The sequence below is a fragment of the Chaetodon trifascialis genome, chromosome 7, assembly GCF_039877785.1.
Source record: "Chaetodon trifascialis isolate fChaTrf1 chromosome 7, fChaTrf1.hap1, whole genome shotgun sequence".
In the NCBI taxonomy this organism is placed as follows: domain Eukaryota; kingdom Metazoa; phylum Chordata; class Actinopteri; order Chaetodontiformes; family Chaetodontidae; genus Chaetodon; species Chaetodon trifascialis.
This window is the reverse complement of record NC_092062.1, coordinates 5223131-5236421: the sequence shown is the minus strand read 5'-3', so window position 1 is coordinate 5236421 and position 13291 is coordinate 5223131. Positions and strand designations below refer to the sequence as shown.

Genomic DNA, 13291 nt, shown 5'->3' with positions numbered 1-13291 from the left:
ACTTGAGCCTTGACCACCAGCTGCTGAGCCTCAGCATGGGCCAGTCACCATGGGAGCATCGATTCAGCCTGCTGTTTTATGAATAGAATGCTTTGTTCCACAGGATTTCCATTTTCTTCCCCTCAGAGGAAAATAGGTGTCGATCAATACTTTATGCAAGCAGAGACATCTTGTATTGACCATCAAGTAACAGTGAAGGTAAAAAACAGTCATTGTCAAAGGAGCTTTTGCAGCTCTGAGTCATATGAAGCCAAAATCCATTCATTTAGTGTCGTATGGCAGCTTTATTAAACTTGCAGGACAGTAAAGGGCACATTATTTATCTGAGGACCAACTGCAGGCCAGAGGTCAGCCATCTCTCAGCTTATCATCTTAACTGCTTCTAATTATCTATGACAAATCCAACTTGAAGAGATGGACCTGTGTCTGACAGCCATGTCCAATTTACATAGTTTTCACCACCAGTATCTTATAATATGTGGGAATATAAAGTGGCAAACTAATTTCATTAATAGATTGGAAAATACTGGTGGCTGAAAGTAGAGACAAGGAAATAACTACATGCGTAACAGACTGAAAGACCACTCACTCAAGCAAACCTGACCCCAAATACACCTTCGTGTCTTCTTAATGGGACAATGAAAGCACACAGGAACTGAAATTAAGAAACTCTAGTGTCCATATAAACTCCTCAAATTTGTACTAAATATGATGAAAACAATGTTTTCAACAAAAGATGGTTAAATAGGCAATGCTATGCGAGACATAAGATGTGAAATATATAAACCACATCATCATGTACTGCTGTAGATATATTAAGGAATCAGGCTTTAGCAGAATGCACAAATCAGGGGCATTTTTTAAAATCTTACCAAATGACAGCGATACAGGAGAGTCACCATTCAGCTACGACTACTACTTTAACACAAATGGACACTGCTGTCCGTAAGGACAGAGGTAATGCTGTGACAGTGAAATGGAACCAATAAGAGAGCAGACTCACAATCCTTTGAGCGGATGAAGCATCCAGTTGACTTCCTTATTTTGTGAAATTAGATTTTTAAATGTCCTTTTTTAATTCCATATTTTTCTCTAAATCAACATGGTACTAGGAAGTGATGTCTTCAAACCTATACCAATATGACAGAGGGCAAAGGGATATGCTATGCAGTCTTGATCAGACAGCAGCTGGCCAACACAAGACCACCACACATTCAGTCACTACCATACTGGATACAAAGATTCTATCAGAAAAAAAGATGTGGATGATATGTTATGTTATTGCAAAGGGGAAATGTGGCAGTGAGCATGTGAGCAGAGGGCTGAACCTGACACTCGTCGCCAATGTCTGCCACACGGTCCAACAGCATTTTCATCAAGCCGGAGAACATTTACAGAAAGCTGAGCTGGATCTGACCAACACATGCCATCATATTTCTCTTTCAGAGAATTTGTGTTTATGGCTTCTTGAGGACAGTTTGATGATTTCAGGCTTTGGCAAACACAATGGCAGTGAGTGTGAATCTCAGTCTTAAAACAAGCAACTGCCTTCAAAATGAGATTGAAACTGTGGACTAAGTGTTCTCTAAATAAAGCACCCAGTCGCCAAAAGACCTAAAATACATCCAGGACTGTCAGTGTGCTTCTCCATCCAGTGTGTATGCAGCACACATCCTGTACTTAGTGATACATTCACTAAAAACTGTTTTATTGTTGAAATGAATATACCAGAGTTTGAATCAGCTGACCCTTGGCGCTGCTCTTCCTGCTTTGTTCTCTGTCAGATTGATTAGAATTTGTTTCCTTACAAAGTTGTTTTTACAGGGCATGTGAAATTATGGGATGTTTTTCATTCATTTTGTGTTCAAATTCATGTTATATTTTCCAGTCAACAATGCACATCCAATTTTCTCAATTATTTGTCCTTTTTTTTTTTTTTACTTTCCACCTACATTCACATTGAACTGGGGTTTGAGAGCATCAAACCCACTTCAGATTCAAATCCTTTCAAATCCCTTAGCAAATCTAATTAGGTTTAGCTTTCGACATGCAGGTAACTTCAGTGAGTAAGTACATACATACATGATGCCATTAGCTAGATATTTTCTCCACAAAAACACACAGTCCACTCATGGTTGAAGAGCTGTTACACAGCGATGTTTTTTGGCTGAGACACCAACTTGCAGATAACACTTAAACGAAACAATTCTAAAAATGTCCTGTTAGCAGTTAGAGCCTTATTGTCTATAACATATCTACAGCAGATCTGAAGTACCATGACTGATTCTATCGTTTGAACCAGCAAAAGTGATGGTCAGTCACAGCTAATGATGACAAACCTGCTACTTAAAGCAAAGCAATATAGAAAATTGTCTATTGTCTATGCCCGACTATCCCTTTCCGGGGTTGCGAGGGGCTGGGGCCTATCCCGGCTGTAGACGGGCAAGAGGCGGGGTACACCCTGAGGTACACCCTGAGCCTGTCATACAGACAAACAACCATTCCCGCTCACACCTAAGGACAATTTTAGTGTCACCAATTAACCTTTTATTAATTAATTAATTAATTTTTGGTCTGTGGGAGGAAGCCGGAGTGCCCGGAGAGAACCCATGCATGCACGGGGAGAACATGCAAACTTCACACAGAAGGGCCCTGCCCGACCCGGGGATCGAACCGGCGACCTTCTTGCTGTGAGGCACGTGCACTACCTGCAGCGTCACCGTGCCGCCCTATAGAAAAAGACAGAGTGACAAAATATAAAGAGCTTTATTAGAGAGTAGTTACATTAGCGGCAGAGATTAGGGAATCCTTTTAGGTATCAACGTGGAACATTTGTGGACTCAAAATTGGAAAAGCAATCCAAAGCAATCGAACACAGGTATTAATAATGTTTGTGAAAGGATGCTGCTGTGCTAAGGCCTAATTACCTGGTTTTTGGATTGGTTTCTCCCATCATGGACTACATTTTAGTAATTTGTGCAGTACACGTGGCATGACAGTCATTTGTTTAGCAGAGTGTTGCTGTAAAATGAAATTCAGTCTGTATTCTGAGAAACTGCAGCATTATGCAGTCAAGATGTTACGTTGGGAGCAGAATTTAAGATTACAGAAACCTGCGAAGACGGGACAGCACACACATAATGATTCTGTCCAACAACATGCACAGATTTGTTTTTAGTGTTGGCAGAATAGAACAACTGAGTAAATGCAGCAGACGACACACTGGGCAATCATTAGAGTCACTTTGCCAGGCAACCGCTGAAATTCTTTGAGAACACAAATTCTCATTGGCTGAGATATGAAAACAGAAATGAACATCCAGTAGTTACTCTCACATAGGCTCCAGCCCCCCGCAACCCCGAAAGGGATAGGCGGTATAGATAATGGATGGATGGATAGTTACTCTCACACTCACAGATAGCATAAGTTCTCTTCTGATGACCATCTTTGGCAAGTTTTTTGTCTTCAGTAATTTTTGGCTCAAAAATGGAAGGTAAACTGTCCCGATTCCCATTGTAATTATCAAACATGTTGAAAGCAACTGTAACCTACACTGGGAATTTACTGGATATAAAGATGACCAATTAGAGTCCTATAACAGATCCACACAAGAGAGCTGAAAAAATGTGTGACAATTACTTAGTCAATTGACAGCAAATTGTTTGGCAACATCAACTAATTATTTAAGTTAATTATAAAGCAAAAAAGCTTATTGTCCTCTGATTCTAGCAAATGTAAGATTTCCCTTAGATCATACAGCCTCAGTTGCTGCATCGAATTCAGAATAAACATATATTTACAAAAATAAATGAAGTTGATGAGGTCAAACATTAAATACATTGTCTTTGTACTCTTTTCAATGGAGTATGTGTCAAAAAGGACTGGCAAATGATCACATTCTGTTTTATGTTTTATAAAGCATTGCAACTTTTTAGAAATATCATGTTTTGTAGACTAAACATTGAGTTGAGCAATCAAAACAATCAACAAAAAACATAATAAATACACTTGCAGCCCTACACCACACAATGTATGATTTAATCTCCTGGCTGTACAGACCAGCTGACCCACACCAGAACAGACTTGGTCCAACTTGACCAGTCGTCACACCCAAATCATATCTAATATAAGTTCAGCTATCAGGCCTTGTGTCCTTGCCATTAGATGAGAAAACTGGAATCAAAAATGTCAATGTGTGTGTTTTTAAGGGCACACTTGAAAAATGTCTAGCGCTAGCATTACTTAAAGGAATATGGACAATGTCATATATTCAAGGCAGGGCTGACAGTGTTGTGTTGTGGATGACAGATCTTACCACAGTGGCCAGTCTCATTTTCTTGCTGAAGCAGCTATGATGATGATGAGGATGGTGAGGACGATGGCTCCGGCCACCAGGAGGTAGCACTTCCTCTTCCTTAGCTGCCTCTGTGGGGAGACAGAATTCAGAGGGTAGGTGGAGATAAGACACTGCCTGACACCGTATGTTAAAAAAAAAAATTAATCATGACACTTTAAAACTTTGCAGAATTGGTTTGTCATTAAATGCTCTAATTAGTTTGCTTCCACCCTCTACTGGTAGTTAATGTTAGACAGCAGTGATTTGACCAGTGATTCATTAGTCCACAGAGCTAAAATGCTCATTGCCAAACCCCCATTTTTGCATGCATGTAAGCAATTGCCATAGCACATTAGCAGCCCAGTAGGCCCAGTTAAGCTCCAGTTTAATAGCCACATAACCACAACAACCAAACTGCTTTTAACCAATCCAATGCAACTATATGTCACACATTTAAGTGCACTCACAATGTGAAAGGCAGTCATCTTGAAAGTGAACACAAAAGAACAAACTAAGTGACATTTTAACCACATAAGATTAATGCAATGCTGTAAAGGAGCGAGGGGATTCAAGGTCATGCTGACAAATACAGATAAAATGCAGGAAAGACTGAATGGGTTGACTATAAAAAGGCCAGTGGTGGCCTACACTTCCCTCCATCAAAGCCCTGTGCAGGCATCACTGTGATGGCTCTGCTGTGCATTATTCTTGACTATGTGATGGCAGCCCTACATGACCGAGAGGAGGAAGTGGAGGAGGGAGGCAACACACAATGTAATGCACACCACCCAGATAAAATAATTCTTTTCTCCTCTTTGTTCAGCCCATGCAGAGCTATCAGCTAATTAGCTTGTTGCATACTTGTGTCTTTGCTTAAGTTTACAAAAAAAAAAAGACAAATAAAATCTGAAATAAATTGGTGATTTCTGCAAGTTTATTGCCTTAAAGCTTTTGATCCTCTTTGAGCAGGTAAAAAGCACGCATGAATCTACCATCTTTCCAAAGAGCATCTTTAGTTAGGTGATTTCAAACATACACCACAGATGTTAGAATATGCACAAATGCTTTTAGCAAATGGCACTAAGAACTGTCAACTACATAATCCATGGGTCTCCCATCACTGCATTCTCAAGACCGATAGAGTCTGTTTGAACCATTGCTTTTCTTGCATGTTGTACACTTTTTTTTTTTTTTTTTTTGCATGACAAGATTTTCAATTTACATACATTGTGCAAATTGTTTTTGCAAGGCATACATATACATTTTTTAAAATTGTTTTAGTATTTCATAACAAGCTTGTATAATTAGTGCCATATGGCTCGGAATGAGTTTACCCACAGGAACAATAAAGTATGTCATTATCAGTTTTACCCCCAAAATTGCACATGTGTATCTGCATTTGTTCATTTGTCAAAACTCTATATGCATCGGATGCTGATTTCATTTGTCTCATCAAAGACTAATTCTTAAAAAAAAAGAATAAATAAATCAATCTTTTTGGTCCTTTCTAGTTTATTTTGTATATATGAGGTCTTTTTTGTTGTTATTGTTGATTTTTCTGAGTGAGAAGCATACACTGAAAACTGTGATCACAGAACACACAACTCAGAAACATGTTAAAGCAGTTTCATAGCCACGTGCATTCAGTCATTTCCATCTCAAGTGCTTACAGCCCCTGAATGGCTTTAAACACTACTTTCTGTTTCACTTCTAGTATTGCCTGTGCTATAATTTAGATTTCAAATACTTCAAACATTTCCTCCACACAGCACATGAGCTTCATTCATCCATGTCAATTACTTGCCCTGTCTGTAAAAAAAAGGGAAAAAAGTGTTGACTGTGTTAAGCAAAACTATTAAAGTAAATAGAGTGAAGAGTAGGGGTTAGGGAATATTTATATTTCCTAGTCTCCTCAGGCGGTGACGATGTGTTGAAGCACAGAATCTATGTTGTTTTGAAATGCTTTTTCTCCCATTTTTTTCCAGCCTGTTTTCTGCTACAAAGGCAGCAAGAGCAGCGGCGTTAGACCAGAGCCGAGGCTAGAGTCTTTAAATCCTGACGCGCTTCAAAGCAGGGAGAGAGCAATTCATCTTCTTATCTGAGACTCAAAACAGGCTTTCTGTGTGGAAGAGAGAGGGAGAGAGGGAGAGGGGGAGAGGGAAGAGGGAGAAAAAAATGCTGTCGAGTAATTTTCCGTTTAAACGTTCCACTCCACAACAATTTGCATAAGCAGCCCTGCGTCTGTGATAAGAAGATTGGTAATTTTCAAAGGCTCTGTGGGGATTGAGAATTAAAAGCCTTTCTCCGCTATCTCCCCTCTTGCAGCTGGCCACCACAGATTCCCCAGCTTCTCTCACGCGTTTCCTCCTAAACTACGCCTTATAAACTTTCTCTGCTGTCCTCTCCTTCTCTGTACTCGCTCTGACAGTGCCGAGTCGCTCCCTCTGTCTATATACTGTATTCCTTCCCTCCCTCTCTCTTCCCTATACTCTTTCCCTTCTTTTCTATTTCTCCCGCTCACTCGTCTCAGCACTGCTGTTATGTGGAGAGAACAAGAAAATAAATAAGGTAGAGGGGGAACAAAAAAGGGCTTAGTATAACAAAGGAAGTGTTGCAGTATTTTTAAACCAGAATTTTCCAGATTGCAGGGCAAGCTGAGAGGCGGGACAGAGAGACTCACAGAAGGAGACACAGGGAAGGATAGAGGAGGGATGCTCTTATCGCCAGTCGACTTAATCTGCCAGAGAATGTGTCCTTAGTACCAGTACTTCAGATCCTCTGGGTGCTGCAAGCCCTCAGGGAGAAGACAGCTTCTTCCTGACACCTGTTCTATTCACTTTTAATGTCTAATATGAGGGGAATAGTTCATATTTAAGCTGGGAAAAAATCAGTATGGGTTTTTAAAGATTGATATCCACACTGACGTTTTACAAATTAGGCCTCCAAAAGCTATAGTCAGTATCTCAAATCATGATGTCGATGGCTAAAAAGAAAGTTTTACTAGGAATTGTATTCTTGTCAGTGTGGAAAATCCTCTTAGACTAGTAAGACTAGCAGCAAGTGTGTTTCTATCCACCAGTTTGTATGCACATTTTCAGTTTACGCACAGTGTAAATACCAGGAGAAAAAAAAAAAAAGTTTTGGAGTGGAGAAGTTGTGTGACAGTGCTATGGAGCAGACTGACATGATGCACAGTACATTAAGCACGTGACTTACATGTCACTTAGTCACTCAAGCCTCCACTGAAGAGATGGAAAATTCCAGCCAAATGAAAGATGTGTGGTGCAACGAGGAGACTTTACTTCTCGCAAATGAATACACAGTATAAATTCCATACATCCGTCCAGTTTTCTCCATAGCTTACTGTTTGAGGTCTGGCTGGTGCTCTGTTAATTGCTTCATTGACCATGTTACATTATTTCCTCTTCTGTAATGGTTTAAGGGTACTGAACTGGAGAATTAGCGACACAAACTGTTTATTTCAAAGAACCGACTCTGAATATTCTCATAACAGTATAGGATGTTTTAAATTATTTTAAAATTTGCGCTGCATTTCGATGGAACACTGGCTAACAACTTGTTGTTGTTTCAAATTCATGCATACGTGATCTATCTTCTAAAAGTTATTCCTATATACATCCAGTGCAGGATAAAATATACTGCATACACAGTAATCACCTAAAGATGGCACTTGACACTGGTCAACCTTTGCTGGAAGTCTATTTTGGATATTAAAAAACACATCTTTGCATGTTTGGCTCCTTTTCCAGGTCCAGGTAGCAGTGAGAGCAAATTTAACACATGTGTATTCCCCAGTCACTTCCTCCGGCTACTCCTTGGGCCTTCCCAGATCAGAAGATATATCAAATCTCTCCATTGTGTTCTGGGCCTGCTCCAAGGTCACCTCCATAGTTGGATGGACGGTGTCCAGGAACACATCCTGATCACGTGCCCAAATCTCCTCACCTGGCTTCTTTCACTATGAATGAGCTGAGCCATGGCAAGCTCATCACGGTGTCCTTCAACACACTGAAACTCTGTGACAGAGTAAACTATATTAATGTAACAGTCACAATTTCTACAACATAATAATACCTGAGAACTAGAATTTCTTAAGTGGAATTTTAAATATATAAACATTTCATTAATGTAAAAAATGAACTGTGTGAGACGGAGTGAGTTTTATTATATATTTGCTTATACTATTTAAATGCTTCATAGTCCCTGCACATGCACCTAAAAGTACAAAGTGAATTTCAAGGTAAAAGATAGCGTTTTTGAATATGTGCATGTGCCTTTGGACAAGACGAGACACCCGTGATTTTTGCTTGATTGGATCAGAGATGGTTGGGATTTGTCGCCGAGTTGTTGTATGGATGGGTTATCTCGGGTGTAACATAAGTTTTTGCCTTTCTGTTTCGGATTTCTTATAATATTGGGTCAGTATGAATTTTCCAGTTCTTCTTTGCTTGATGAAATTCTTGTTCATAATTACCTTAATCACATAACTGTGACATTCAGAGATTCTTCTACAGTAATGTAATGTTAATGTTAAACCTGTTAGCTAGTGAACCAGGTTGGGGGGGGGGAAGCAATGACGTCCACATGTGCAGGAAAGGTCAGCTATTTATTTCACTTCTTTAAAACTAAAGGCATAGAAGTTGCCAAAGAGAGGGAGCTTAGTCTAAAGAAGAGGAGAGGAAATGAAGTTCATGTGAGCTGCTTTCCTGCAGTAAAGGTGATCAGGCTTGTTTAAAATGAGCTGCGGCTTCCCCAAAAACTTGGTGTGATTAGCGGACTGCAGTCGGGGGAGATATCAAATAGTGTGCCTTTCGTCGAACAGCTTGGAATAGGTTTGACTTAATTTGTAATGACACTAATGATTAGTGTTCTTAGTTCCTGATGAAGTTGCTGCAATAGAAATCCCATTGTTATTGGAAGAGGGTGGACATGATTAAAACCATCTGTCAGGAGCAGTATAAGTATGATAGCATTTACAGAAAATCTCTTAATTTCACAAATCACTTAAATTTTTCAAGAAACATTTGGTGCTGAAGTCAAAAGTTACTTAAGGATATAGAAAACAAACAAGATATAAGTGCAGACATAAAAGCATACAAATACAACTAATACTGTGTGTGAAAGGCAACAACTTTTGTCAGTGGTTTTGACCAGTTTGTATTTATGGAGAATGCATAAGTGTTAATGATTTATGTCAGAAATGTACTCATGACATACATTTGTTAATACTTAGGTTGATGTACATCAACACTGTGGAATAATCATGAAAAATGATAATAGAGGAGTCATTTAATTGGGTGGTGATATAAACTTTTGCACAGCCAACTGGAGCATTTCATCCATGGCACGGGGTAAGAACTCCTAATGAGCGCTCAGCTTGATCTATTGGCAAGTTGTTTCCAATGAAACAATTTGCTGCTGCAGCTCATAAAGAGCAACTGCGGCACCTAGCTCTCCCACTGTGTGTGTGTTGGCCTGCAAAAATTCCATGTCTCACACAGTCCAGCACCCATAGTAGGTTGGACAAAATGACAAACCATCATGCAATGCACTCCACACGACAGTGATCAAGAATGTGCAGGTCTGCATCAGTCTGGCTCATCTCAAACAAGCCTACCTTGTGAGATTAGCTTTTGATGACAGAGCTCAAGCTGCCTTTTTCACTGGGTGAGTTATTTAATGTATCAGCATTAATTGGAATCAAGCTGGCTAGGCCAGCTTTTTTAGAAAGATTTACAAAGATTGTATCTACAGTATGCATATTTATTCAACTTTTGCACCACATAAAAGTAGGAAGTGCAATCCTCACTGCCTTGAAGATTTTAAATGTACTGTATTTCAGACATATTCAAGAGTGGCAACAGAAGATAGAAGTTGGTTGGTAGATGAAAGTGAAGTTGCTTACATTTACAGCATTTACATTGATCAGAACACATTAGAAAATCAGAAGTGCACTCTTGAAGAATTGGTGATGACAGATTTGGTAAGTAGTATTTGCCAGTCAAGTCCTCATGATGCAGCCTTAAGTGAAAAAGGTCCTGCATCAGCATACCAGAGAAACACCTTTCTCTGCTGTTGAATGGGAAAGACATTCCATATCTACCAATTTTGCAATACTTGTCACAAATTCTAAAAAAATAGTGACATTCAGGAGAAGGTTTGGTTCTTGGTTTGGTCTACTAGGAAAATAAATTTTTACCTGAAAGAAAATTAAGGCTGTCACCTCTACTCTAGAGGATGATTTTGAAAAAAAATAGAACTTTTAGGGAACAGGTGTCTACTGGGTGCTGATATTCCATTTTTTTAAGGTCTATGGTATTATCAGATTACTTAGATGTTGTCTGCAAGGCAAATGATGTTAAGAAATATGACTACCCTTTGGTGCCATAGAGCCATTATTAAGTGATTTGAAAAGCCTTAAAAAGGATGGTCTTTTTGTACCATGGAAAAAAATCATTCAAGGCATCGTATTCATAACCGTGGTACCCACTCGGTTGGGGGGGTTTGTTGAAAGTTTCATCCGGTCATAAATAAATTAAATCATTTTCATGTGACAACAGGTTACACACCTGATTTACTACATTATTTACTTGGGGGTCTTGTAGCTGTAGAATTGGCATTGTGTTTAGATATTTTGATAGAGAAAAAAAGGTATTTCTCCATGGAATACAATCATCAAACGGTTCCCATATAGGTGGAATGAAAGGACAAATTGTTCCCGAGGTATACAACCAGTCTTTGGCTTCTGGTGGTGAAGCACATGGAAACTGGTGTTTGCTGAGGCTGCTTCCACTTATGATAGGAAACAAAGTACTGGAAGAGGAACAGAATTAGCAGTTTTTGATGTCACTCAAAGATGTTGTTTAGTTGGTTATGTCACCTGCCCACACAGATGAAAGTACTGGTGACCTAGATATTCTGATCGCTGTGTGTAGAGACAGATGTAGCAGTGTTTCTCCACAAAAGAAACTGATTCCTAAACACACAATTTTGTAGAGCATTACCCGCAGCTCATTAAAGACTTTCGCCCACAGGACATATTTATGTATTTCTTCCAGATTAAAACTTGTTTAAAAAATATTTATTGTATACTTCTGATCTGTCCACAGCATGCATTAATCATAGGCTCTTGTGGGGAAATGTAGTATTTGCTCTTGTCTTATCAAGTTGTTCTTTGCTTTCTCTTTGTTTTCTGCTTGCCAAAGTGGTGATGATGTCTGCCCCCACTCAAGAGACTAAAGTTCACAAGTTAACCTTTCCAGATGGAATTTCTAGCAGTTGGAGACAAACTTTTGGCAGCTGCTCAGGATCATTTTAAACCTCAAGATAGTTTTACTGTTACGTACTTCATTAAGACAAAAAACTTGATAACAAATTCTTCACTTCCTCACATCATCAACAGATATGAGAAAGGACAAAGACATAATCAAACTACTTAAAACAGAACATTCTATTATTCTGACTTTCAAACCAATCACAGCCTCCTGCTTCCTCCTCTCCAGTGCAACCACATCAGTCTTTCCAGGATGACAGTTCCTCAGTTAGTTCATCCAACATCATTATTTTACCACAGCCCCAGAGTGTTGATCAGAACCTTAGCCAAGTAATTTTGTGATACCTACCTTTTCATATAATGTCAAAATGTTCCTTCAAACAGGAAATAAGGCACATGAAAGATGAATCACTCCTCCAGAATCCTAGCCTGAACTGTGACATACTTGAGAAACTTACTGAAGCAATATTCCAGCACACTGCTTATCCCCCTGGTCTTCAAACACAGGCAGCCCTAGAACATCCAAAAAAGCATCCATGCTTAAGGCTGTATGGGTTGCGGCACCGTCTTGAATGCAAGATGGCTAATTATTCTAAAATGAGGAAATGTGAAGTATCTTGTACTGAGCTTGATATCAACTCCTTGAAAAGGAAATCCTCTCATGAGAAACATCCTGAAACAAATTGCAAGAGACCAAAGAGAGCTGAGGTGAACTACCTTCACTGCATTCAAGTGGAAAAACTAACAACAGTCTGGAGATGGAGAGACAGGATCTTCTTAACAAGATAACGAACAACACTAAGGTGAGTTAAGAAAAAATGGCCAAACTCTCTCCAGTTGACAGATTAAGATTGTGTGTGGTTATGCCGCCGCTGTTGACTTCAAAGAGAGATGGTCTGCTTTGTTTTATGGAGCTAAGGTGGGTGAATCTATAAACCCTTAAAAATGTTACTTGCTACATTGAGCAGTAACAATAATTTGTTTTAAATAAACATATATTATTGAGTGCTGTTCATGATTGAAGACATCAAGGTAAACAAACTTGAAATGCATTTCTCTCAAAGTTAAAATTGGAAACTAAATTAGTTTCCTCTATTTGTGTAGATCCTTGTTTAATATGAAATCTAGGCACACCTTCAGTTTCTTGTAGACAGGTGCATAGGAGGAAATATCCATGTACAAGAGAAGTGAGAACACCTACATACTGTCCTTTTACCTACAAAAAACTTTTGAAGATACAACATTTTGTTTCTCAGAAATTGATGGAGGTCTGAAATGTTTTGTGTCAGTTAAGGTACTGTTCACATCATTAGCTGTTGATCAAAATATTTCAGTGCATTATGGTTCTGATGGCATACTTAAAGTGCATTTGTACGAAGTCCCACACTTAATATTTGAAAAGCACCATTCAATATCTGTGTTGGTTGCTGTGGATTTTTTCTTTCAGAGCAAGGTAATATTAGCACAAACAAACCTTTGCAATATTTACTTACAATCAATGAGTGTTTTAACTTTGATACAGTATAATACTTGGAGTGGGTAAGGTACTGTTATGGATTTGAACAAGCTGTTAAGAGGCACTGATTGTTGCTTACTCTAAAAAAAATAGCTATCAAAATTTGTCAGTGTCAATGCTACTTAGCTCTGCCATGTTAAAACAT

The 13291-nt window shown here is 39.0% G+C and overlaps 1 protein-coding gene across 3 annotated transcripts in view; it reads right to left on the bottom strand.

Moving 5' to 3' along the window:
* The window catches only part of tsnare1 (T-SNARE Domain Containing 1), a 188596-nt gene that overhangs the window by 25465 nt on the left and 149840 nt on the right, over positions 1-13291 (bottom strand). The window contains exons 11-12 of one of the 3 annotated variants that reach the window (XM_070966480.1): positions 4316-4425; positions 268-2729 (exon numbers count right to left, since the gene is read on the bottom strand). In XM_070966480.1, the coding sequence (XP_070822581.1) occupies positions 4330-4425 (96 nt within the window). In that variant the 3' untranslated portion in view covers positions 268-2729; positions 4316-4329. Of the gene's footprint in view, positions 1-267; positions 2730-3373; positions 4426-13291 lie in introns of those variants that run through there. The other 2 variants (XR_011602346.1, XM_070966479.1) reach the window with 2 other exon arrangements.